This window comes from Salvelinus namaycush, chromosome 20, assembly GCF_016432855.1.
Source record: "Salvelinus namaycush isolate Seneca chromosome 20, SaNama_1.0, whole genome shotgun sequence".
Lineage (NCBI taxonomy): Eukaryota > Metazoa > Chordata > Actinopteri > Salmoniformes > Salmonidae > Salvelinus > Salvelinus namaycush.
This window is the reverse complement of record NC_052326.1, coordinates 40,645,457-40,671,118: the sequence shown is the minus strand read 5'-3', so window position 1 is coordinate 40,671,118 and position 25,662 is coordinate 40,645,457. Positions and strand designations below refer to the sequence as shown.

At 42.2% G+C, this 25,662-nt stretch overlaps 1 protein-coding gene and 1 pseudogene across 2 annotated transcripts; both read left to right on the top strand.

The window, feature by feature from the left end:
- Positions 1–1,994: 1,994 nt before the first annotated feature.
- On the top strand, positions 1,995–8,784 carry LOC120064820 (annotated as a pseudogene).
- Positions 8,785–16,690: 7,906 nt separating this feature from the next.
- On the top strand, positions 16,691–25,267 carry LOC120065358 (NCK-interacting protein with SH3 domain-like). 2 transcript variants are annotated; one of them, XM_039016289.1, is made up of 13 exons: positions 16,691–17,040; positions 18,200–18,312; positions 18,756–18,933; positions 19,072–19,147; positions 19,314–19,861; positions 20,128–20,298; positions 20,577–20,663; positions 20,891–21,029; positions 21,759–21,839; positions 21,968–22,096; positions 22,546–22,635; positions 22,800–22,972; positions 23,153–25,267. In XM_039016289.1, exons 1-13 carry the CDS (start codon positions 16,870–16,872, stop codon positions 23,369–23,371), a joined length of 2,175 nt encoding a protein of 724 aa, XP_038872217.1. In that variant the 5' UTR covers positions 16,691–16,869; the 3' UTR covers positions 23,372–25,267. The 2 variants fall into 2 exon arrangements, with proteins under 2 accessions (XP_038872217.1, XP_038872216.1); XM_039016288.1 differs by having other exon boundaries at positions 19,311–19,861.
- The last annotated feature ends 395 nt before the right edge of the window (positions 25,268–25,662 follow it).

Here is a 25,662-nt window from a genome sequence, read left to right as displayed (position 1 = left end):
CATGTGCATCTATTCATAAAAAACCCACATGGACAATTTTTGAACACTTAGTTTAACACATGGAAATGTTGTATCTGTGTGTAATAACTAACTTTAAGATTCTTGAGACAGTTAATGGGAACTGGATGATGGCAGATGTTGATACAGATACAAGCAAAATACATATGGTACATTTTTGTTTTAAATTATATGTAAAAGATAATTTGCCATTGCAAAGAACAAAAATGAGTTCTGCTTCCATAATCTGTCCGTACTGAGTTCCCAGCACTCAAGACAAATAGGTCTTAGATTCTAGGTCTTTGGTGTGATTGCCGGACTTGGTCAACACTATTGTTTCAACGTGCAAATATAGCTTTTTGTAACATACTGTGTGCTTTACTTTTTACATCGTTGGATCGTGCCTCACATTATGCCCATTTTCACTATATTTACATTCCTGAGGGGTCTGTCATTAGGATATGGCACAGTCTACTAGGAGTGTTTGGTAAAATGAGGTGACAAGACAATGGATCTCACATGATTATCATGCAAGAACTGGAGACCTGGGGCTGTATTTATGAAGTATCTTTGAGTAGGAGTGCTGATCTACTATCACAGCCATTGCAATCAGCCACCAGGGAGCGATAGAAGATCCAGCCAGAGGTGATGGTGAGCAGGAAGACACACAGGACGAAGAGCTGACCGGCTGTCAGAATAGGGACTCAATCCACTGGATAAATTAACAAAAGACATGATGGTAACTCTTCATTGTAAGGGGTCCTTATTACAGTGTAATTACACTAACAAGTGTTGTAGTTAACTGTGACAACTCATAGTTACATTGTAGTGATATGTAACTACATGGTAACTTTACAAGTAAAGTTGTGGGGTTTGCTCTTCAAAAGTTTAAAATGTTGTACTTTGATTATATTATTAAAATAGTGAAATCATTTTTAATTCCCACCGATAGTCAGTAGTTATGTGGTTGTGGTTAGAAGTTGTGTGGTTTACATCAGTAGTTGTGGTCAATAGTTGTAAGGGTCAAAAGTTGAGTGGTTGTGATCAGTAGTTGTGTGGTTTTGGTCACTAGATGTGTGGTTGTGGTCAGTAGATGAGTGATCAGTAGTTGTGTGGTCAGAATTTGTGTGGTTGTGGTCACTAGATATGGTAAGCAGTTTTGTTTTGTCAGTTGTGTGGTTGTGGTCAGTTGTTTTGGTCCGTAGTTGTGTGGATCTAGTCTGTAGTTATGGTTCAGTTGTTGAATGGTCAATATTTGTGTTGTGGTCTGTAATTGTGGTTATTCTCTTCACTCTCATAATGTTTGCTGTCTGTGTCTGAGAATATCCGAGCAATATTTTTTTATAACTTGTTGGGTTAGTGGTCCAAACGGCAGTTGTATGGAAAATAATTAATCTGCTGGCTTCTGACATGATTTACAGCAGCTAGAAAGAGAGAAGGCGATTGGTTACTAAAACGGCTCTAGTTACAGATTGGTACACACGATTTCTTATCCGATTTCGGATTTGACAAGCAGAGAAGTAGGTGAAGATTTCATACCTTGTAACATTTTTCTCTAACTTGTTGCGTTAGTGGTGAAAACTTCCGTTTTTGGGGGAAAAGTTGGAAGAAGATGTGGTAATGCAGTTACTAAAACAGCTGTAGCGTAAGATCCCTAGTGCATATTTTGATTCCGCGACCAGATATGAATAGCAGAGAAGTAGACGGATATTCCATCTAACTTAAACGGTGTAGGAGGAGTAGAGTGCTAAAGAATAAGAAGAGATATGTTGAATATCTAAGATGGGGCTCTTGCTGTGCAAGCCCCACAATTACAGCAGTGTAGCAATGAATGCTTGTTACCATCCTTGTTACAAATGAGCAGGTTTCCACTAAATTCACTGACTTAGTGTTTCACTTCTAATTATCACAATACATAATCCCAATCGAAATACATCAATTTAAAATATAGATTTATTTTTTTGCATGGTCTACGTCTCAATCCACTGCATCCGCCTATGTCGCCCTTCCGTATCTGCAGTGAAAGGTGGCACAGCTAGAGTGGTGTTTGTCAGACCATGAGACATCCCCCAAAATCGGTATTCTCATGAAAACGTCTGTAGCATCCGAACAGCCTACAAACTATTATGGAAAGATGGAGACTCACGTTTTGCTCTACGACCCCCACAAGCAACACGGGACAATTCTGCCAACTTCTGTCTGTAGCATCTGAACAGTTTGGGCTACACACTAATATGATCCCTCTATGGAAAGGTGAGTCTGTAATGTACATGTCAGTTGTTTTGCTCTACGAGCACAAGAATCACAAAACTAATCTGAAGATAGCCGGGTACCAATAAAAAAAATGAATGGAAGTATGGAGATAGTTTAGTGCCTAAAATAAGGGGTTAAATACCAAAAACACAACAAAAAAAGGTTTCCTGATCTTTCTTATATAGGACAGACACCTCAGAACGAACTTAACTGTGAGTCAGGGTCATTCTTGTAGTGTTATCCTGTGCTTGTGTGTTTGTTCAGGTCAGCTGGTTAAAATGCTGGTGTACATTTACATTTTAGTCATTTAGCAGACGCTCTTATCCAGAGCGACTTACAGTAGAGTGCATACATTTTATTACATTTTTACATACTGAGACAAGGATATCCCTACCGGCCAAACCCTCCCTAACCCGGACGACGCTATGCCAATTGTGCGTCGCCCCACGGACCTCCCGGTTGCGACAGAGCCTGGGCGTGAACCCAGAGACTCTGGTGGCGCAGCTAGCACTGCGATGCAGTGCCCTAGACCACTGCGCCACCCGGGAGGCCAAAACCTCGGTGTACACCGAGGTAACTCGGCATCGGGACTTTAAGGTGTTGGAGGGAAGCTATGTGTACAGGGCTAGTAAAGTCCACAAAGTCCCTTCAACCGAGGCAAAGGCCTTAGCTTCAGGTAACACATATCCATCAAAATAACCAATATTTGTAACTTACAAATTCTTTGTTTCAGATTCATCAACGGATTCCCACATAGCAGTCAAAGTAAACTCAAATTGATTATCTTGATTTTAAATACATACTGTCATTCAAAGTCTCATGCTGTGGATTAGAGGTCGACCGATTATGATTTTTCAACGCCGATACAGATACCGATTATTGGAGGACAAAAAAAAGCCGATACCGATTAATCGGCCGATTTATATATAAAAAAATGTTTTATATATATATCATACACACACACACATTTTTGTAATAATGACAATTGCAACAATACTGAATGAACAATGAACACTTTTATTTTAACTTAATATAATACATAAATACACACACACACAGCTCTGAAGTGACAATGATACTGAAGAGTCTGCTTAGGAGACAAATACTCTCAACTGTTTGAATAAAAATAGAGTTTAAGTTACCTGTAATGAATGTTGAAAACAAAAACTTTAATTTCTATATGCAGGAAATCCTATTTTAATAATGGGCATGGTAAGAATTGACGACCAAAGTGCGAGTCATAATTCCCATGACACCTTCTAGCAAAATCTGAAAAGCGGTTCCTTCATTTATTCCATAGGATATTTTTAGATTCACTTAAAATAAGGTCTGTGTTTCGTGTAGGCTTACACCACCTTGCCAATTTTATAACTGTGTAGATATCCATAGGACAAGGTAACTCTGATCAATATTGGCTAAATATAAGCGAAGATAAAAAAAAATTGTAGAGTGGATTTATGAAAATATGTTGACAAACGTTACCTTATCCTAGTGAGATTTACACAGGTATCAAAACGTTGAAGCGGTTTAAGCCTGCACGAAACACAGACCTTATTTGAAGTAGATCAAGACATTCTCTATGGAAGACATGAACGGTAAAATAACGAAGGAACCCCTGTCAAGTTCAGCCGCAAGTTATTACAAGAATTATAACGCGTCGACTATTTCTCTCTAAACCATATACCTTTGACTAATCCGGAAACTATCACCTCGAAAACAAAACGTTTATTCCGTTCCGTATTTTATCTAACGGGTGGCATCCATGAGTCTAAATATTCCTGTTACATTGCACAACCTTCAATGTTATGTCATAATTACGTAAAATTCTGGCAAATTAGTTCGCAAAGAGCCAGGCGGCCCAAACTGCTGCATATACCCTGACTCTGCGTGCAATGAAAGCAAGAGAAATGACACAATTTCACCTGGTTAATATTGCCTGCTAACCTGGATTTCTTTTAGCTAAATATGCAGGTTTAAAAATATATACTTGTGTATTGATTTTAAGAAAGGCACTGATGTTTATGGTTAAGTACACATTGGAGCAATGACAGTCATTGATTGATTGTTTTTTATAAGATAAGTTTAATGCTAGTTAGCAACTTACCTTAGCTTACTGCATTCGCTAACAGACAGGCTCCTCGTGGAGTGCAATGTAATCAGGTGTTAGAGCATTGGACTAGTTAACTGTAAGGTTGCAAGATTGGATCCCCCGAGCTGACAAGGTTAAAAATCTGTCGAGGCAGAACGTTCCTAGGCCGTCATTGAAAATAAGAATGTGTTCTTAACTGACTTGCCTAGTTAAATAAAGATTAAATAAAGGTGTAAAATAAAAAATAAAAAACGGTGCCCAAAAATAACGATGTCCGATTGTTATGAAAACTTGAAATCGGCCCCGATTAATCGGCCATTCCGATTAATCGGTCGACCTCTACTGTGGATGTAACATGGTTTGTGTTACAGATCTGATGGGGTTGTTTGACAAGCACAGGTTCAGGAAGCTGCTCCTGTTCATCCTGAACTTTGAGGAGGGTGACCTGCGTACCCACCAGGACATGGACCCCAACAGGACCAGCATGAGAGAGTTGTTCCGCCGTTTCAACCTGGGACCAGACATCATGGAATTCCCTGGCCATGTCTTGGCCCTGTACCGCAGTGACGAGTCAGTACAACTGTTAAACAGACAGAAAAACAGACAGGCACGCACACACACACATATTCTCTAAAGTATACGCCACAACTCAACAGAATATAAATTGAAGCCAAGATGCAAACTTTTCGAATCTCCATGGTCGTGTCCCTGCCTTCACAGCTACTTGGACCAGCCGTGCATCCAGACCATAAGACGGCTCAAGCTGTATTCTGAGTTTATGGCTCGCTAAAACTGCAGTCCCTGCCTCTTTCCATTGTGTGGGCTAGGATAACTACCCAAGGGCTTTGCCAGGTAATACACACACACATGCAGGCGCTCAAGAATGCATTAATACATTAACATCAAGTGTTTTTATGATGGTGTTGTATATGTCCCCAAAGTAAACCCTCACTATTCCTGTGTGTCTCATGTTAAGTGCATGGAGGGACCTACATGTTAAACAGAAAGGTGGAAGAGATTGTGATGGACAAGGACAAAGGTGTAGCAGTGAAATCTGAAGGAGCAGTGAGTGGTTGGTGAAGTAGAGAGTGGATAAGAGAGAAAGAGAGTGTTGAAGAGGGAATTAATGGATGAATGGATGAATGAATGAGAAATGGTAGTACATGAATTACAGGAAAGTGGGCTGAATGTCAGTAGGGTAAATTAGTAGAAGTAGAACCTAATATTTCTCTTTATCAAGCCGTTTCGCTGTAAACAGCTGATCTAGGCTGGGTTTCTGTACAGCACTTTGAGATATCAGCTGATGTAAGAAGGGCTATATAAATATATTTGATTTGATTTGATCTCTCACCCCAGCTACGTGCTGGGTGAAGAAGGTGGGCCAGGTTACACAGGTCATCTGTTCACTGAATCATCCAATCAAATACACCCATGATGACAACTCCTGCCAAATCATCATCCCTCAAGCAAAGTCCACAGGAAATGAGGTATGGCACAAGAAATACACCAGAAGTTAGACAAAGGCATACCCCAAATACCAAACAGGTTAAATGTGAATACAATATGTTAGACTTGGGATTAATCATAATTTGACCCTATTTGTTTTTCAGACATCTACAGTGGGGCAAAAAAGTATTTAGTCAGCCACCAATTGTGCAAGTTCTCCCACTTAAAAAGATGAGAGGCCTGTAATTTTCATCATAGGTACACCTTAACTATGACAGACAAAATGAGAAAAAAAAATCCAGAAAATCACATTGTAGGATTTTTTATGAATTTATTTTCAAATTATGGTGGAAAATAAGTATTTGGTCAATAACAAAAGTTTATCTCAATACTTTGTTATATACCCTTTGTTGGCAATGACAGAGGTCAAATGTTTTCTGTAAGTCTTCACAAGGTTTTCACACACTGTTGCTGGTATTTTGGCCCATTCCTCCATGCAGATCTCCTCTAGAGCAGTGATGTTTTGGGGCTGTTGCTGGGCAACACGGACTTTCAACTCCCTCCAAAGATTTTCTATGGGGTTGAGATCTGGAGACTGGCTAGGCCACTCCAGGACCTTGAAATGCTTCTTACGAAGCCACTCCTTCGTTGCCCGGGCGGTGTGTTTGGGATCATTGTCATGCTGAAAGACCCAGCCACGTTTCATCTTCAATGCCCTTGCTGTTGGAAGGAGGTTTTCACTCAAAATCTCACAATATATGGCCCCATTCATTCTTTCCTTTACACGGATCAGTCGTCCTGGTCCCTTTGCAGAAAAACAGCCCCAAAGCTGTTCACAGTAGGTATGGTGTTCTTTGGATGCAACTCAGCATTCTTTGTCCTCCAAACACGACGAGTTGAGTTTTTACCAAAAAGTTCTATTTTGGTTTCATCTGACCATATGACATTCTCCCAATCTTCTTCTGGATCATCCAAATGCTCTCTAGCAAACTTCAGACGGGCCTGGACATGTACTGGCTTAAGCAGGGGGACACGTCTGGCACTGCAGGATTTGAGTCCCTGGCGGCGTAGTGTGTTACTGATGGTAGGCTTTGTTACTTTAGTCCCAGCTCTCTGCAGGTCATTCACTAGGTCCCCCCGTGTGGTTCTGGGATTTTTGCTCACCGTTCTTGTGATCATTTTGACCCCACGGGGTGAGATCTTGCGTGGAGCCCCAGATCGAGGGAGATTATCAGTGGTCTTGTATGTCTTCCATTTCCTAATAATTGCTCCCACAGTCGATTTCTTCAAACCAAGCTGCTTACCTATTGCAGATTCAGTCTTCCCAGCCTGGTGCAGGTCTACAATTTTGTTTCTGGTGTCCTTTGACAGCTCTTTGGTCTTGGCCATAGTGGAGTTTGGAGTGTGACTGTTTGAGGTTGTGGACAGGTGTCTTTTATACTGATAACAAGTTCAAACAGGTGCCATTAATACAGGTAACGAGTGGAGGACAGAGGAGCCTCTTAAAGAAGAAGTTACAGGTCTGTGAGAGCCAGAAATCTTGCTTGTTTGTAGGTGATCAAATACTTATTTTCCACCATAATTTGCAAATAAATTCATTAAAAATCCTACAATGTGATTTTCTGGATTTTCTTTTCTCATTTTGTCTGTCATAGTTGAAGTGTACCTATGATGAAAATTACAGGCCTCTCTCATCTTTTTAAGTGGGAGAACTTGCACAATTGGTGGCTGACTAAATACTTTTTTGCCCCACTGTATGTATGGTGTACAACGCTCACAACATGGCGTCATCGGGGATGTATATCACCATGGTGAGCACCACTGTAGAGACCAGTAACCCAGAGAAGTAAGTGCAGCCTGGGATGGAACTGCTGGAGCCCATTCATCAGAGGTAAGTTCTACACAACCGTGGCCTAAGGTGGTCTTGCAGTCTTAGCCACAGCCCCCGGCACAAATGTTTGCGGTGTTGGCATATGTTTGAATCCGGCTACTGCCCTTTGACACAACCTCTCTATAGCTTTCTCCACTGTCATCCTCTCTATCTGTTCAATAGAGTCAGAAAATATCCTTAAAAGTATATATATCTTTTTTAAAGTTTCACACAACCTACTGTTACATTTAGAATCATATGTACAGTGTATTGTAATGACACACAACCAATTTCACACACAAAAAAATACACTAAAGAATTAATGTGATTGGTTTACAGATTTGTTTCTGTCAGCAACATGATGGTCCCCATTGCTGATGGAAGGAAAAGTCAGGTAAGGGGCTACCTTCAATATATTGTATTGTCCTTAACCCCACACCTAGTGACCTCGCCAAGAGGTTCAGATCTTTTGGTGTTCGAGTCAGGTTTCAGGTCCTGGTCGGGGATACTCCCTTAATTGATACACGTTAAGGACTTGGAATAGAGAAGCATGGGGACACGCTCTCCTGAAAGAAAGGGGGTAGTGTATCGACCTTAAGCCAACACCTAGCAACCTTTTTGAGAGGTTTGGATCTCTTGGTGTAACTGCTAAGGGGTTGACAGTCGCTGGACCTGGGTTCAAGCCCTGGTCGAGGATACCCACCGAATTCACTATAATATATCAAAATTGTTTCAATATTCTAGGCCATTGAGTTGTACCAGGATTACAAATTGAGGAGACTCCTGTGTTGTTTATTTTGATCCCATCTCCCTTGTTCAGATCTTTGTGTCTCGCTCCTATGACGCCACGACACACTTTGAGACTGAGTGTGAGGATATCAGGGATTTCCATCGCCGCAACACAGGATGAGAATTCATCTTTGGTGACTTGTGCAGAGACTGTGATGATGGTGACGTGATGAGGACAAAAGGACGTTCCTCCCATTTTGAACATTGGTTCGATTCCCACTTGGGTCTCCTATACAAAAATGTATGCACACGCTTGGACAAAGCGTCTGCTAAATGGCAAATATTACAATAATATTATATTGCGGTTGTCTGTCATGTCTTTGTTTTTGTGTTTTTTAAGCAGCCCTTAGATTGACCTCTTGTATCTCCCAGAATTCCCTGCTTGACAGCTACTGTATGTCATTGTAAATGTTCCATTTATCATGTGGTAGATACTCTTCTACTCTCTTTGATGGTATCGAGACTGGAGAGTGGTACGCTAAATAACTTCCTGTTGATTTAATACCCTGTCTAATAAACACCACACTTAATTTGACTGTGGCCTGTGCATCATTATAGAGTATAGAGACAAAGTGGAGTCGCAATTCAACAGCTCAGACACAAGACGAATGTGGCAGGGTCTACAGACAATCACGGACTACAAAGGGAAAACCAGCCACTTTGTGGACACCGACGTCTTGCTTCCGGACAAGCTAAACACGTTCTTCGCCCGCTTTGAGGATAACACAGTACCACCAATGCAGCCCGCTACCAAGGACTGTGGGCTCTCCTCCGTGGCTGACCGTGGCTGACATTTAAGCGTGTTAACCCTCGCAAGGCTGCCGGCCCAGACGGCATCACTAGCTGCGTCCTCAGAGCATGCGCAGACCAGCTGGCTGGAGTGTTTACGGACATATTCGATCTCTCCCTATACCAGGCTGCTGTCCCCACTCGCTTTAAGATGTCCACCATTGTTCCTGTACGCAAGAAAGCAAAGGTAACTGAACTAAATAACTATCACCCAGTAGCACTCACTTCTGTCATCATGAAGTGCTTTGAGAGGCTAGTTAAGGATCATATCACCTCTACCTTACCTGTCACCCTAAACCCACTTCAATTTGCTTACCGCCCCAATATATCTACAGATGATGCAATCGCCATCGCACTGCACACTGCCCTATCCCATCTGGACAAGAGGAATACCTATGTAAGATTGTTGTTCATTGACTATAGCTCAGCCTTCAACACCATAGTACCCTCCAAGCTCATCATTAAGCTCGGGGCCCTGGGTCTGAACCCTGCCCTGTGCAACTGGGTCCTGGACTTCCACTTCGCTGATCCTCAACACAGGGGCCCCACAAGGGTGCGTGCTCAGCCCCCTCCTGTACTCCATGTTCACTCATGACTGCACGGCCATGCACGCCTCCAACTCAATCATCAAGTTTGCAGATGACACAACAGTACTAGGCCTGATTATCAACAATGACAGGACAGCCTGCAGAGAGGAGGTGAGGGCCCTGGGAGTGTGGTGCCAGGAAAATAACCTCTCACTCAATGTTGGCAAAACAATGGAGCTGATAGTGGACTGATCATCGACAGGATCGCAGTGGAGCAGGTGGAAAGCTTCAAGTTCCTCGGCGCACACATCACTGGCGATCTGAAATGGTCCACCCACACAGACAGTGTGGTGAAGAAGGCGCAACAGCACCTCTTCAACCTCAGGAGGCTGAAGAAATTTGGATTGGCACCTAAAACCCTCACAAACTTTTACAGATGCGCAATTGAGAGCATCCTGTTGGGCTGTATCACTGCCTGGTACGGCAACTGCACCGCCCGCAACTGCAGGGCTCTCCAGAGGGTGGTGCGGTCTGCCCAATGCATCACCGGGGGCAAACTACCTGCTCTCAATGACACCTACATCACCCAATGTCACAGGAAGGCCAAAAATATCATCAAGGACAACAACCACCCAAGCCACAGCCTGTTCACCCTGCTATCATCCAGAAGGCGAGGTCAGTACAAGTGCATCAAAGCTGGGACCGAGAGACTGAAAAACAGCTTCTATCTCAAGGCCATCAGACTGTTAAATAGCATTCACTAGGCGGCTTCCACCCGGATATTTAACCCTGCACCTTACAGGCTGCTTCCCCATATACATAGACTTGAAATCATTGGCCACTTAATAATGGAACACTATTCACTTTAATGTTTACATATTTTTGCTTTACTCATCTCATATGTATATACTGTATTTTATTCTACTGCATTTTAGTCTAATCCACTCCAACATTGCTCTTCTTAATTTGTATATATTTCTTAATTCCATTCTTTTACTTTTAGGTTGTGTGTATTGTTGTGAATTGTTAGATATTACTGCACTGTTGGAGCTAGAAACTCACGCATTTCGCAACACCCGCAATAACATCTGCTTAACATGTGTTTGTGACAAATAAAATTTGATTTGATTTATATTCTTCCGAGTTTAGTGTATTAGGAGTATGTGATTGCGTGTGAATGAATGGTTGAATGATTGAATGAATGGCCATGTGTTTGTGTGGTGAAGCAAAACTAGAATGATGATTAGTTGATACACGTATCCTGCAGATTATCTCTGAGAAGAACAAAGCCATGGAATTGCGTTACATATTGCATTATGTTGTATTGTGAGACCGATAGAGAAACGGGTGGTTCGGAGAGGTAAGGGTAGAAGATAGACAATGAGATTAGAGGTTTACTAATCCAAATGAAGGACAGTCACCTTGGGTATATCCCATATGCTCTCACTCACTGAATTATTGATATGAATCAATGTCTTTCTGTTCCATTTAGTAAATTGCTCATGATAATCAGCAAACGGTGCTCAATGACATGAACATGTCAACATTACTCATTATCTTCAACACATGCAATTAAATAATGTGTTGAAGTAATACAAATACAAATACAAAAAAACTATTTGTTGTAGATATTGTTTATTGCTTCAATGGTAACATGCCATATGTATTTACAATGATACAGATAAAAAACACTATAAAACACCCCCTCCAAATCATATCCTCCAATGCTCAGAAATACATAATTGCCAACACACTCCACTTCTCTTTTTCATTTTCATCTTCCCGTACACACATCCACACACACAAACAAACTTCTAGAAATGTCTCCCCCTGTTTACATAAAACCATGATACAACCGTCGAGCAAGGAGAGTGCAATTGCAAAAAACATACAGCAATTCAGCACCTGAATAAGGACAGATTGATCCAGATCATGCGTCCTAGAGTGGTGAACAAACATCCTCTTTTCCATCAAATCCCTCTTTTCCAAAAATACCTCATGTTGTTGTTGCTAGGCTACTCTAGCTCTGTGCTGATTGGAGGAAGAATCAGACCAGCCGCCACCACTCACCTTTCACTGCTTAGGAAGTTGCACAAGCGTTTGGCTGAGGAAGGAGAAGGGATGAGTGTCAGAGAGAGAAGAAAAATGCAAATTATAGCTGCCCTACACATTCTATAGGCAGAGGCTGCCCATGTCTGTGTATGGATGGAGAGCTTTCCAGAGCGGTGGTGGCACACAGTAACTTACTGTGAGAGAAATCTCTTAACAAGAGGATATTCTAAACCAGGCTTGGGTAAACCTGTCTATAAATGCTCATGTACTGAAATATATTGCACAACCACACATCCCTAATACTGTAGACAGATGTCAGTTGAGGTCATGTGTCCCTACTGTGTCCTGCACCTCCACAGTGATGCCTTTGCTCTTGAGAAGGGCCAGGAGTTTGGGATCAATCGACCCCCCCCCCCCCGTATCCAGGATCAGAACCTCTGTGGACACAAATCATTCATGAGACAAATCATGAGCATACAGACATACACTATATACACTCTGAAGTGGAATTCACAAAAACACTTGAAGTATGACCTTTCAACTATTTATAACAAATGACCTATAATTCACTGTGTTTATTTTATCTGTATATGCCAGGGAATTGTACTTCTGTCTTTGCATCTTGCATGAGGTTGTGTATTTATAAATTTGAGTATCACATTTATTGTCTATCATAATTTGTGTCATCTTGACTGAAGTATAATTGAATTACAGTACCAGTCAAAAGTTTGGACACCTACTTATTCAAGGGTTTTTCTTTATTTGTACTATTTTCTACATTGTAGAATAATAGTGAAGACAACAAAACTATGAAATAACACATATGGAATCATGTAGTAACCAAAATAGGTTTTAAACAAATCAAAATATATTTTATATTTGAGATTCTTCAAGGTAGCCACCCTTTGCCTTGATGACAGCTTTGCATACTCTTGGCATTCTCTCAACCAGCTTCACCTGGAATGCTTTCCCAACAGTGTTGAAGGAGTTCCCACATATGCTGAGCACTTGTTGGCTGCTTTTCCTTCACTCTGAGGTCCAACTCATCCCAAACCATCTCAATTGGGTTGAGGTCAGGTGATTGTGGAGGCCAGGTCATCTGATGCAGCACTCCATCACTCTCCTTCTTGGTCAAATAGCCCTTACACAACCTGGAGGTGTGTTTTGGGTCATTGTCCTGGTGAAAAATAAATGATAGCCCCACTAAGCGCAAACCAGATGGGATGGCATATCGCTGCAGAATGCTGTGGTAGAGAAAAACCCTGGAATGAGTAGGTGTGTCCAAACTTTTGACTAGTACTGTGTTGCACCAATTCGAGGTTCCAGCATGTGGAAAAAGTGCCATGCCCTCGACACTGATGTCTTTATAGCTGCCAACCTGCAGGGGGCGACATATGGAAAGCTAAAAGGACATTCAACATAATACTGTTAAATCTCATATTCAACTCATCACTACTCATTTCTCTCTCACACAGCACTCAACAGTATCACAGGAAGCAGGTAAACTAATGCTGAAGAGAGATGAAAAAAAATAGAACAGTCATAAAGGTTGACTTCTGGTGGGGATTAGAGCAAAGGTCGAACACAACGTGGGGACCAGTGCTGAAAAAGTATGGAAATGTATCCACTCACTACTGTAAGTCTGCTAAATTATTAAAATGTAAAAATCTAAGTGTATATTTTGCATTTGTGAAATTATTTTGATGTGATATAAAAGTAAAGGGATTTATGTTTCTAGAACCGTATCGCAATTCAGAATCGATTCACATTTAGATGGAGAATTGGCTGTTTTGGCTGCCAGAGCAAGTCTACTTCTGAAAATAACATATAAGGTCCTTTGACCTCAAGGAATAATGGTAGGCTGTTTAAGAGTACACCTTGGGCTAGTCCGTCCCCAGTGCAGCTGTAAGCAAGCATAGGGTTGGATTCTACTCTGGCTAGGATGACAGGCTGATGTGGGATAGGGACATCAGACCTGTATACAGGGCTCAACTGTAAAAAGTTGGTCTCAGCATGACTCCCTGTCAAATGAATGGTTAAAATATATTTTATTTATTTCACCTTTATTTAACCAGGTAGACCAGTTGAAAACAAGTTCTCATAATAATAAAGATGTCTAAAAAGACGTTGCAAACTTTGATATTAAGGTTGACTTTGAATTTTGGACAGATTATATTAAATTGGGATCTCACATGTAGCAAGACGTAATAACAATAGATCTGGCATTGGCAATAGCCTTGTCTGGCTGAAATGTCTCAAGTAGCAAGACACAGTTTGAAAGCAGCATTTTTGCTAACTAGCTTGCTTCCAGGGGGCAGAGATGTCAAGTTGTGCAGCTAACGTTAATTAGCACTAAACCTTAGTGTATTTTCTGAATAGTCAGTGCTGTACCTTGTGAACGCAGGGGGTGTGAAAATCTCTGGAGAAACTGTCTCGCATGTTGTTGAGTTACTTACCTAATGTCGGTGGGAACTCATTTTGTGTAGCACAAAGTGTGATACTTCCGTTTGAGTACTTCCGGTTATTTTATTACGGACATGGTCTTGTGTAAATACACTGTAGCAATCAGTGATTAATTATATCAATAGATAGGTTTCCATCCAATTGGCGACAGATTTTCATGTAAATGTTCTCAAATCCGCATAAAGAAAATATGGGCATTTTCCCTCCAGCGGTTTGTTTCCACCAAACTGACTTGTTGCAGAGAAAAAACAGTGCGTGGTAGTGCACACAAAATTAAATGTTTCGGCTAAACGTACATGTACGTAATGCAATCTATAGTTTAATGTGTTTCCATCGCATATTCAACTACGGATAATTTTGTCACAAAAACTATTGAGTAAGCAAATGCGCATACTCTGGTCTTGACATGCGCTCAAACCAACAGCTCGCAGATACATTGCGGGTAGGATATTCTACTCTATATGATGACCTTATTATGGATAAAAACAATAATATTTGTATTTGTCAAACGGCAGTAAAGCATCGATCATCATGTCACCAGAAGAAGACCCTCGATATATTGGAAAGGAGTATCAAGCTCATTGCGTGCACTTATTATATCAGTATTTGCGCATAAAGGCGTATCCACCGCCATTTCTCGCATAATACATTGTACCGACACAAAAATATCTCACCATGTCCAATGAACAAATGATCTTTTGGCATTTATACAATTGTACCGAAACTTCCTGTTTTTATCAAAGCTGTCCTGAATTTTTTAAACAGTATAACTTTTACTGTGGATGGAAACGTGGTTAAGGCAGAATTTTGGGGGATGATAATTTGCAAGTGGTAAAATTAAGCAGTTAGGCCGGAGGAGGTGTGGTATATTGCTAATATCCAATGGTTAAAGGACGTTTTTAAGCACCACACAACGCGGAGTGCCTGCATACAGCCCTAAAAGGCGCTACATGGTCAACCCGGCTTCTGCATTAGCCATGCAGCATTTACAGTGATATGGCCTCTGCAGAAGTTGTCAAGGAAGTCAGTCAGTTTCTGTTTATACAGGACCTCCTGTCCTCACCTCACCTTCCTATTTCGCAACAAAGCATCCTTCACTCATGCTGCCAAACATACCCTTGTAAAACTGACCATCCTACCGATCCTCGACTTCGGCGATGTCATCTATAAAATAGCCTCCAACACTCTACTCAACAAATTGGATGCAGTCTATCACAGTGCCATCTGTTTTGTCACCAAAGCCCCAGACACTACCCACCACTGCGACCTGTACGCTCTTGTTGGTTAGCCCTTGCTTCATACTCGTCGCCAAACCCACTGGCTACAGGTTATCTACAAGTCTCTGCTAGGTAAAGCCCCGCCTTATCTCAGCTCACTGGTCACCATAGCAGCACCCACTCGTAGCACGCGCTCCAGCAGGTATATCTCACTGGTCACCCCCAAAGCCAATTCCTCCTTTGGTCGCCTTTCCTTCCAGTTCTCTGCTGCCAATGACTGGAACGAACTGCAAAAATCTCTGAAGCTGGAGACTCATATCTCCCTCACTAGCTTTAAGCATCAGCTGTCAGAGCAGCTCACAGATCACTGCACATGTACACAGCCCATCTGTAAACAGCCCATCTATCTACCTCATCCCCATACTGTATTTATTTATTTATCTTGCTCCTTTGCACCCCAGTATCTCTACTTGCACATTAATCTTCTGCACATCTACCATTCCAGTGTTTAATTGCTATATTGGCCTATTTATTGCCTTAACTCCCTTATCTTACCTCATTTGCACTCACTGTATATAGACTTTTTTGTTTTCTTTTTTTTCTACTGTATTATTGACTGTATGTTTTGTTTATTCCATGTGTAACTCTGTGTTGTTGTATGTGTCGAATTGCTATGCTTTATCTTGGCCAGGTCGCAATTGCAAATGAGAACTTGTTCTCAACTAGCCTACCTGGTTAAATAAAGGTGAAATATATATATATATTTTTTAAACATTGTTACACAATTTCATGGTGCACAGCAATGTGGTATGGAGCTCAAGGTAAGGACCTCTGGCCTCTGCATGCCTCTGGGGGCATCACACCATCCGACCATTTTCGGATCAAGCATACATTGGCTCTTAGCTGTGGTATATTGGCCATATACCACAAATCCCCAATACATAATAAACACATAAAAAAAGTATATATTTACATTAATCTGGAAATAGTTTCCAATGATGGACATAATTATGGCCCTATATCTGATACACATGTGAAGCAAGCTTGCATTAACAGTTGTCTATATATATTGGATTTATATTGTATATTTATATCCTCCGTCAGCTCTGTCATTGATTCATTTGCCTGAATACCAAAGGGGCGTGCCCGCCCGCGTTGTTCTGCGTGCGTGCGCGCCCCCTACTGTGGTACAAGCGAGAGTCGCAAGTTGTAGTACATTGTAAATAGAAAGCAGGAGTGTCATTCGCCCATGTCGTAAATATACATTTCAAATTATCTTCGACTGAGTACATGTAATTAGCTAATTGTGTATTTGCTGAAACAGTCATATATGCGTTTTTGAGGAATTACAAGGGATTTAAAGCAGAAGAAATAGCTATGTATCGGTCTCTGTATGCCTTTCGATCTGCGGAGCCCAACTCGCTCCACTTCGGGTCCGGCGAGAGCTTTCTGATCCTGGAACGCAGCAACAAACACTGGTGGCTCGGCTCACGCTGCAGTTCGGGCGAGACAGGCTACGTTCCCGCTTCTTACATCGAAAGGATTCAGGTATGTTTAACCATGGTTTCTTAACTTTCTTGATTGGTGAACGTGGATTTTGACAAGTATTCCATGCAAGCTTGTTAGCATGATAAAAGAGAGTGGACCAGTCAGTCTAAGAATTGAACGATCGGGAGAGGTTCAATTGCTGCGTTGCATTCCAATAGACCTGACTTCAGCTACTTTTGTGACTTTCTTTCACGTGACAGTCCTACGTGAACTGGAGACATGCTCTGCTGCATTGCCTGTCTTTTGCTAATTTGTTTCTATAGGCTTTTAGCTGCATATTAAGAGTATTTTCCATATTCAACACGACACTATTATATGTGGACGTTTACATGCAAACTGAAAGATTTTTCCAGAATAAACCCAAATGGTCTAATGAGAACGGCTCAGAGAGTCATGCCAAATTCGCAATGCCAGCTGGGTCTGTACCGCAGGGGTAGTTGGGACATAAGCCAAAATGCATGAAAAATGTGGCGACGCATCTGTTATTTGTGTGTCGCGTTTAAAATCTCGTGACTGATGATGAGATTAGAGAAAATACAGTACGTACACAGGATACATTGCTTTTAATCACATAACGCCAATAAAAACTGTAATCTAATGTTTCATGCTTTCTATGGGGAGAGTTCAGTTAGAAGAGCTATGCATAGTTTGTGAAATCTCAGGCCTTTTAGATTAATGCCAGCATCCCATATTCTATACAGCTACACAGCTGGATGCTCCAATGCACTCTTATTTTAGTCAATGAGTTCTCAGTGTGAACTGCATGAGTGTGTTTTGCTGACTTGGTGAAATGAAACCACGATCAAGCAGAGCGATATTCAGTCAGTGTGGATTCTAGGCTATGTCTGACTGTGCAGCAGGATTTTCTGTCTGACTGTGTCCCTGCCTGGGCCGTGTAGGTGAGGTCAGGCTAGGTGTCTGTCTGTATCTGGACTGCATTGGTTGGCGTGTTACTGTTTAGAGGGTTTGATTTTGGTTAGATAACTGTGCTGTCCTAGTTTTTTCTGACTGGAGTCCCATTTTGCCCTCCAGACAAATGTTTTTTTTTGTTTCCTTGTTTCGTAATAATTAATGCTGATGTTGAATATTTAACTCTCTCTCTCTCTGCCCTCCTCTCTCCTCTTTCTCTCTCTCTGCCCTCCTTTTCTCTGTGCCCCAGGCTCCAGAGCAGGATGAGGTTTTACAATCTATCGACCGGGCCATCGAAGGGATCCATAACTTGGCCATGAAGAACGGGGGCAAATACAACCTGGAGCAGCGAGACATGCTACAGTGAGTGCAACATTAACACACACACAGACACACACTGATGTGTAGAATCCTCACGCTACAGTTCCCTGATTGGTGCTGATTCCTCATCATCATAGGGTGGCAAGTAGCCTATAGGTTAGAGCGAAAGGTTGCTGGTTCGAATACCAGAGCCGACAAGGTGAAAAATGTGCCGATGTGCCCTTGAGCAAGTCACGTAACCCTAATTTGCTCCAGGGGTGCCGTAATACTATGGCTGACCCTGTAAAACAAATATTTCACTGCACCTAACCGGTGTATGTGACAATAACTACAAATAAACCTGCATCGCTTTTCTCTGATCAGTTATCTTCATAGGCTGCATCTGAAATGACCCCCTATTCATTACATAGGCTAGTACACTACTTTAGTAGGAATACATTACATTTCAGACATAGCCATTGACTCTCTCTTTGCGTCTGGAACAGGAAGTTGATCCATCACAGGAAGGAGACCCTGTCAAGGCGAAGTCCAACTCCATCCAGTCCTAAGCAGGGCCTGTCCTCCTCTACCAGCGAACTGTCCCTCAGCCACAACCCTCAACCACTCAATGGGATCAGCCGCACAATGTCAGAGAGTACTGACAATGTGCAGGGGATTTACCAGGTCTTGGATTGCATTCATTCACACCAAAAGAAGAATACATGATAGTCCATTTCATGATAGTCCATTTTTTTTTTGAGGAGGCTGAGACATATAACTGATATCCTGATATTTACTCTGATTTACTGTTATGTCTTGCAGGTGCCTCCTCAGCCCCGTCGTGCAGCACCCATAACTCCGCCTCCTCCTGAGAAACTAAGAGCCAGCCGACACCCAGGTGACTGTCTCATCGTCACCATGGAGACACAGCTACTCATCTTCTCTCCACACACATCTTCTTTCCACTCACAGACACACACACACTACTCATGCCATCTACTGCAACTTCTACTCTATTCTTTCTCGCTCCTCCTTATTCTTCCTCATTCTCTCTGTCTCAGCAGAGTCATCCATTCCTCCTCCTACTGGCCCCGCCACTGCTGCAGGGACTGGCCTGTCCCCCTCTGTCAGCTCTGCCTCCCTGGACTCTGGTTCCTCCCACTCTGTGGTGTCCTCTGATGTCAGCCTTCCAAGCGTTGCCAGCACCCCGCCCCCAGTGCCAAGCCGTGTGAAGCCCCCGCCCCCTCCTCCAGACGACCTACCTCCCTCTGACCCCTCTCCCCAGCCAGCTCCCTCAAAGAAGGGCCCCGCACCCCAACCTCAACCTCAGCCCACTCCCCCACCACAGCCCAGCACTGAGGACCAATCAGAAACCGACTGGCCTCTTGCCCCGCCCTCTGTCGCTGAAAGCCCCCCCGGCAGCCCCACTCACTCAGAGCCTGTCCCCGGGACAACAGGGGCGGAGCTTATCGAGCTGGTGAGGAGGAACACGGACCTGAGTTACGATCTGTCTCGGGTAGCGGTGGGTGTGGTCGTGGGTCACCTGCAAACTACCATACCTCAAGCCTCATCTGACTTAGAGAAAGTCCTGCTCTCATTGGTAGAGAGCAAGGTCAGTTACATAATCGTCTAGTTGCAGAATGTCAACTTACTTGCTCCAATACACAGTATTTCATGTTATAACCTCAACCTTTAGAAAGTTAAGCTGTTATACGTGCACATTATACTTGTACATAACAGGAAAGTCTGCAAATTAAAATGCTCTTTATACCAATTATAACAGTGACAATGTTTCGATCCGATGTGGATCTTTGTCAGGTCGAGCCGATTCCATGTGCACATAACATACCCCAAAATAACCTAGACTTCTCCCTGTAGGATCAGAGTTCGGCGTTGCCACAGGGACAAGTGTGTCACGATGAACAGCGCTTGGAGGTCATCTTAGGCGACCTTGCCCGTCACTTTGACGACTCTCAGCAGCGCAGCTGGGCTCTTCACGAAGACCACTCTCTCATTGCATGTTACCTGGAAGAGCTGCTGAAGATACTGGTGAGATATGTGCACTCAGGGAAAGTTGACTCAGGACTGACACCTGGGTTGTATTCAGTAGACGCCAAACGGAAGACAACGGACTGAAATGGGGAGGGACTGCCTGAATGTGTCCAATAAGAAACGCTTGTCTTCGTTTTCCGTTGCAAAATGTTTCGCTACGGTGTGCACTAATGAATACGACCCTGGACAAAGGGATTCCTCATAGATGTGATAGTATTACCACTGAGACCTTTGGTAACTGTTGAATCTAAGGAAGATGGTGTTTGTGTCCCCAGACAGATGCAGATCCAGAGGTGTGTAAGAGGATGTGCAGGGTCAACCACTCAGAGCCAGTGATGTCACTAGTGACCTATTACCAGATGGTAAGATATTCTACATGTCACTCACTACCAGACCCTGTGTTACCCTGTCATCCGGTTTCCCACCCAAGAGAGCCACAATGTAAACAATATTTTATCATTGCATTATTTTTAAACGTGTTGTTTGTGGTATGAATCAACTTAATTATCATAGATGAGTGATGTTTCACCAGCATGTTGTAAATGCATAGTTGCATAGTAACAGTGTTACTTCATGTGTCACTGTGCAGGAACACCGAGTGTCTCTACGCCTGCTGTTGCTCAAGGTGTTTGGGGCGATGTGTAGCCTGGACTCTGCCCTTATCTCCACCCTCCTCAACTCCATCCTGCCCATGGAGCTGGCCAGAGACCTGCAGACAGACACACAGGGTGAGAAGGCCTCCTCTATCACTTCCTTTTCCCTCTCTCTTTCTCTCTCAATTCAATTTCAATTAAGGGCCTTCATTGGCATGGGAAACATGTTTACATTGCCAAAGCAAGTGAAATAGATAATAAGCAAAAGTGAAATAAACAATAAAAAATGAACAGTAAACATTACACGCACAACTTCCAAAAGAATAAAGACATTTCAAATGTCATATTATGTCTATATACAGTGTTGTAATGATGTGCAAATAGTTAAAGTACAAAAGGGAAAATAAATAAACATAAATATAGGTTGTATTTACAATGGTGTTTGTTCTTCACTGGTTGCCCTTTTCTAGTGGCAACAGGTCACACATCTTGCTGCTGTGATTTCACACGGTGGTATTTCACCCAATACATATGGAAGTTTATCAAAATTGGATTTGGTTTTTGAATTCTTTGGGGGTCTGTGTAATCTGAGGGAAATATGTGTCTCTAATATGGTCATACATTTGGCAGGAGGTTAGGAAGTGCAGCTCAGTTTCCACCTCATTTTGTGGGCAGTGCGCACATAGCCCATCTTCTCTTGAGCATCTCTCTCTCTCTCTCTCTCTCTCTTTTCTCTCTTTTCTCTCTCTTTGTGACCTCTGTCTCCTTCCTCATATCTTTCTGTTTCAGTCTCTTTTATTTAGCATCTCTGTGCCCCTCTCTCTTTCATGAATGTTTGTATGTCTGTGTTTTATCTCTCCCCAGAACATCAGAAGATGTGTTACACAGCCTTGGTCCTGACTATGATCTTCTCTATGGGGGAGCAGGTGCCCTATCACCACTATGGTATGAACAATATTACATAGGACCACTATGTTGCTTTAGAATACTTACAAACTGCCATCACATTATCGATCAATATGTTCAAACTCAAAGCTGAAAATGTATCTGTCTGTCTTTCTCTCCCTCCATAGAGCACTTAAACGCTAGTTTTGTTCAGTTCCTGCTAGATGTGGTTGAGGACGGTCTTCTCTCTGACCCCACAGAGCAGCTCCCTGACCTCTGTGTCAATCTCATCCTGGCCTTTAACCTGCACCTCATAGGTGAGAGGACACAGGCTTTAGACAGAACATACACCTTTTATTTTAACAGTTGTCTTCACCACTCTTAAAGGGGTACTTCACCACTCTTTAACTTCATATTCATAGTCTGTAGCTCCATACCAGTTCAATGTGAAAACAGTGATTTTCTGTGTCCTATATTTAATCAATATGAGGTTAAAAAGTGGTGAAGGGGAATTTTCCCTATTGACTGCTTTTATGTATTATGGCAAAGGGGACGCAAGCGTTCTTTCTCTTTATGTATTATGGCAAAAGGGACACAAGCGTTCTTTCTCTTTATGTATTATGGCAAAGGGGACACAAGCGTTCTTTCTCTTTATGTATTATGGCAAAGGGGACCCAAGCGTTCTTTCTCTTTGTTTTACCTGTGAGGTGTGGTATTTGTGCTAATGTTGTTGTTTCAAGGTGTGTATGTTCTTTCTTGCTCTCAGTGCCCAGCAGCAACGTGATAATGCAGACTGTAGTCAAGAAGAACGTGAAGATCTTCTCTGAGAAAATAGTGCTTCTACTAAACAGAGGAGGTGAGACACACACCTTTGTTTACATCGACGATATTCAATACGATACCGTGTGAATCCATTCCAAGTCCTTTGCCGTTTCTTTTCGGTTTCTTCTTTCTATGCTTATTTTTTCACTTTTCTCTCTGTCTACACCCTCTTACTTGTTATTTCTCTCCTCTCTCCAGATGACCCTGTGTGTGTCTTTAAACATGCTCCCCCTGCCCCACACTCAGTACTTAAGTTCCTGCAGGATGTCTTCGCCAGCCGAGACTCTTCAGACATCTTCTACCGCACGGACATGATGGTGATGATAGACATCGCTGTTCGATGCATCTCTGACCTCTCACCTGGGGACAAGGTGAGACTGATATGCACGCTCACACACCACACTTCCCATTGGCCAGCCAGCCTGGGACCTAAGCATGGCTGAGTCTTATGTTTAGCTAGATAAATGCATCCTCAAAAGGAATGTGAACTGTATAATGACTGTGCTTGCTAATGGGTTCACATTCTCGCTCTCTCTCTTCTTCCCCCCCAGTTGAGGATGGAGTACCTCTCCCTCATGCACTCCATCATACGCTCCACAGACTACCTGGAGCACCGGCACCGCCTCCCCGACCTGCAGGGCGCACTGCAAAGGATTCTGAGAGAGGAGGACAACTCAGGAGCGGACGAGGGCGGGGCCACAGCTAAACAGATGGATAAGCTAATAGTGCAGGAGATGTACAAGGAATTCCCTCAGATCAGCGAGAGCTAGGAGGACTGAATATGACAGTGGTGATGTGCACTCATCCAGTAGTCTGCTCCTTTATACTGAGGGATGGTACTGAGGAACTTCCTAGGATTAAGAAAGGACTGTAGACCGCTACTTAGTTTCTGAGATAACATACTGTTACACTTGACTTGAACCCTCCATCATAAGGGCTAAAGCCCTTATGATGTAATCCCTTGTACTGAGGGGCCAGCCTACAGTGTTTTATGTAGGGCCTTGTAACCCTGGTATTAGTGTACTGTATTCTGTAGATCAGTGGTTCTCAATCTTGGTCCGGGGACCCAAAGGGGTGCACATTTTAGATTTTGCCTTAAGACTACACAGCTGATTCAAATGATCAACTCATCATCAAGGTTTGATTTGAATCAGGTGTGTAGTACTAAGGCAAAAACTAAAATATGCACTCTTTTGGTTCCCAGGACCAAGATTGAGAACCACTGCTGTAGACCACTTCTTTATCACTCATTCTTATTCCTCATCACATGGCATGGCCTCAGTGTGTTCAATGAAATGAAAAGACAAATGAGCCAATACACTGATAACAAAACATTCTGGGCCGGTTTCCTGAACACAGATTAAGCCTAGTTCTCTAAACTAAAAAGCATGCTCAGTGGAGAATCTCCATTGACTATGCTTAATCTGTGTCTGGAAAACAAGCCCTTTCTCAACAAGACATTCTAGACTTTGAGGTTAGTTTTAAAACTCACTATTTATTGCAATGGCAATGCTGCTACGTGGTGAACCTCACTTAATATCTATGGCTGTGATTGTCTGACTGAGCAGTACTTGTTACCATGCTTTCTGCCCTACACTTTATCTATAGTAACCTCCTCTCTAGGCATGGCTAACCTATGACATGCTCTAAATTCTTCCCAACAAGGCCGCTCCTACTCTGCTCTGCTGCTTGTGCTGTAGATGGAACGTAACAGCACTGTAATAACAAGGCTGTACCAAGTAACAACAAGCTGTAACACGTCGCTTCTACATACTAAGCCTTGACTAACTTCCTATATGGTTATGGCTCTGTGAAAGGGAATGATGTTTCCACTGGTAGTTATTTATTAGTACGAAATAATAAGGGATTGATATGTTTCGATTGTTCAGTATTACTTCAACTGCAGTCTGGGGTTAACTAAGTGACTTGTCACCAAACGCGATTGATTGCTTTTCCTTGATCATGTTGGTACGAAATCTATCTCAGTTATCAGTCCCGTCCTTAAGATGGCACTCCACTCTGCCCCCTACTGTATAATTCAACCCCTTACTATAGTACCCCTGAGAATCACTGTACAAGACACAAAGGACATTTTAGTTTCCACCCATTTTGCAGGACACATCCATTTTTTTTCACATGGCAAGTCTCACTCTCTTAATGACTTCTCTAAGTCACTGTCTCCCACTCTATCAAAGCTTTTTCTCCCTTGTATCATAGGTTATTTTTACTCAGCTGTTAGAGCTAATAGTGGAAGTGTTTCTGTGGCAAAATGTTCTAGTGGCCATCATGATACACATATACTGTACCCTTTAACACACTTAGTGTTTACTTATTTTAACATGGGATATACCAGTGTACTCTGTGATATGTGTTTTTATTATCCTGTGTTCATGCATAAAGCTATGCATGTGTCTGAGTGTCTATGTACGGTGTGTGTATATTTTTGTAAGTGTGAGAAGGTGTATGTGTATGGTTTCCTGTTGTTTAATCATTGTCCTTTGGACCTCTTTTGTCCCTTAAAGCCACCACTGTGTTATAGTAATAAAACCAATTGATCTATTTTCCCAATTAAATATATTTGAAATGGTTGTTCAGAGAGAGGCGATGGTAAGAAAGTGTATTTTCTTAATGTTTATAATCTACTAATAAACAAACATCTCAATGAATGGTGGTCCAGTTTTGTGTGTGTGTATATGTGTGCTGTACTTGTTTTGCATTTAAATAATATTTGTTTTATGGAGGGGCATCCTTAGCAAAACCAAGTATTTTAATTTGAAATAGTATTTGTAGAAGTATGTCCAAGAATTGCATTAAAATTCTTCCTGTAGTGTATGTTTACAAATAATATGGAGAGTTTATGGTAGAACTCTACATTTAAGAGGGACCAAAGCAAATGTGTAATCATTTACTCGGTCCGGCAACATATATGGGTGAAATGCTTCTACACCTGCATTGCTTGCTGTTTGGGGTTTTAGGCTGGGTTTCTGTACAGCACTTTGTGACATCAGCTGATGTAAGAAGGGCTTTATAAATAAATTTGATTGATTGATTGAAAATGTCC

What these genes read in the sequence shown, in the direction of transcription:
- LOC120065358 (XM_039016288.1), top strand. Translation starts at nt 16,870, where the DNA reads ATGTATCGGTCTCTGTATGCCTTTCGATCTGCGGAGCCCAACTCGCTC. An exon ending in AAGAGCTGCTGAAGATACTG is followed by an intron (nt 20,299 to 20,576) that starts GTGAGATATGTG and finishes TTGTGTCCCCAG; the next exon opens with ACAGATGCAGATCCAGAGGT. An exon ending in GGTGCCCTATCACCACTATG is followed by an intron (nt 21,840 to 21,967) that starts GTATGAACAATA and finishes CTCCCTCCATAG; the next exon opens with AGCACTTAAACGCTAGTTTT.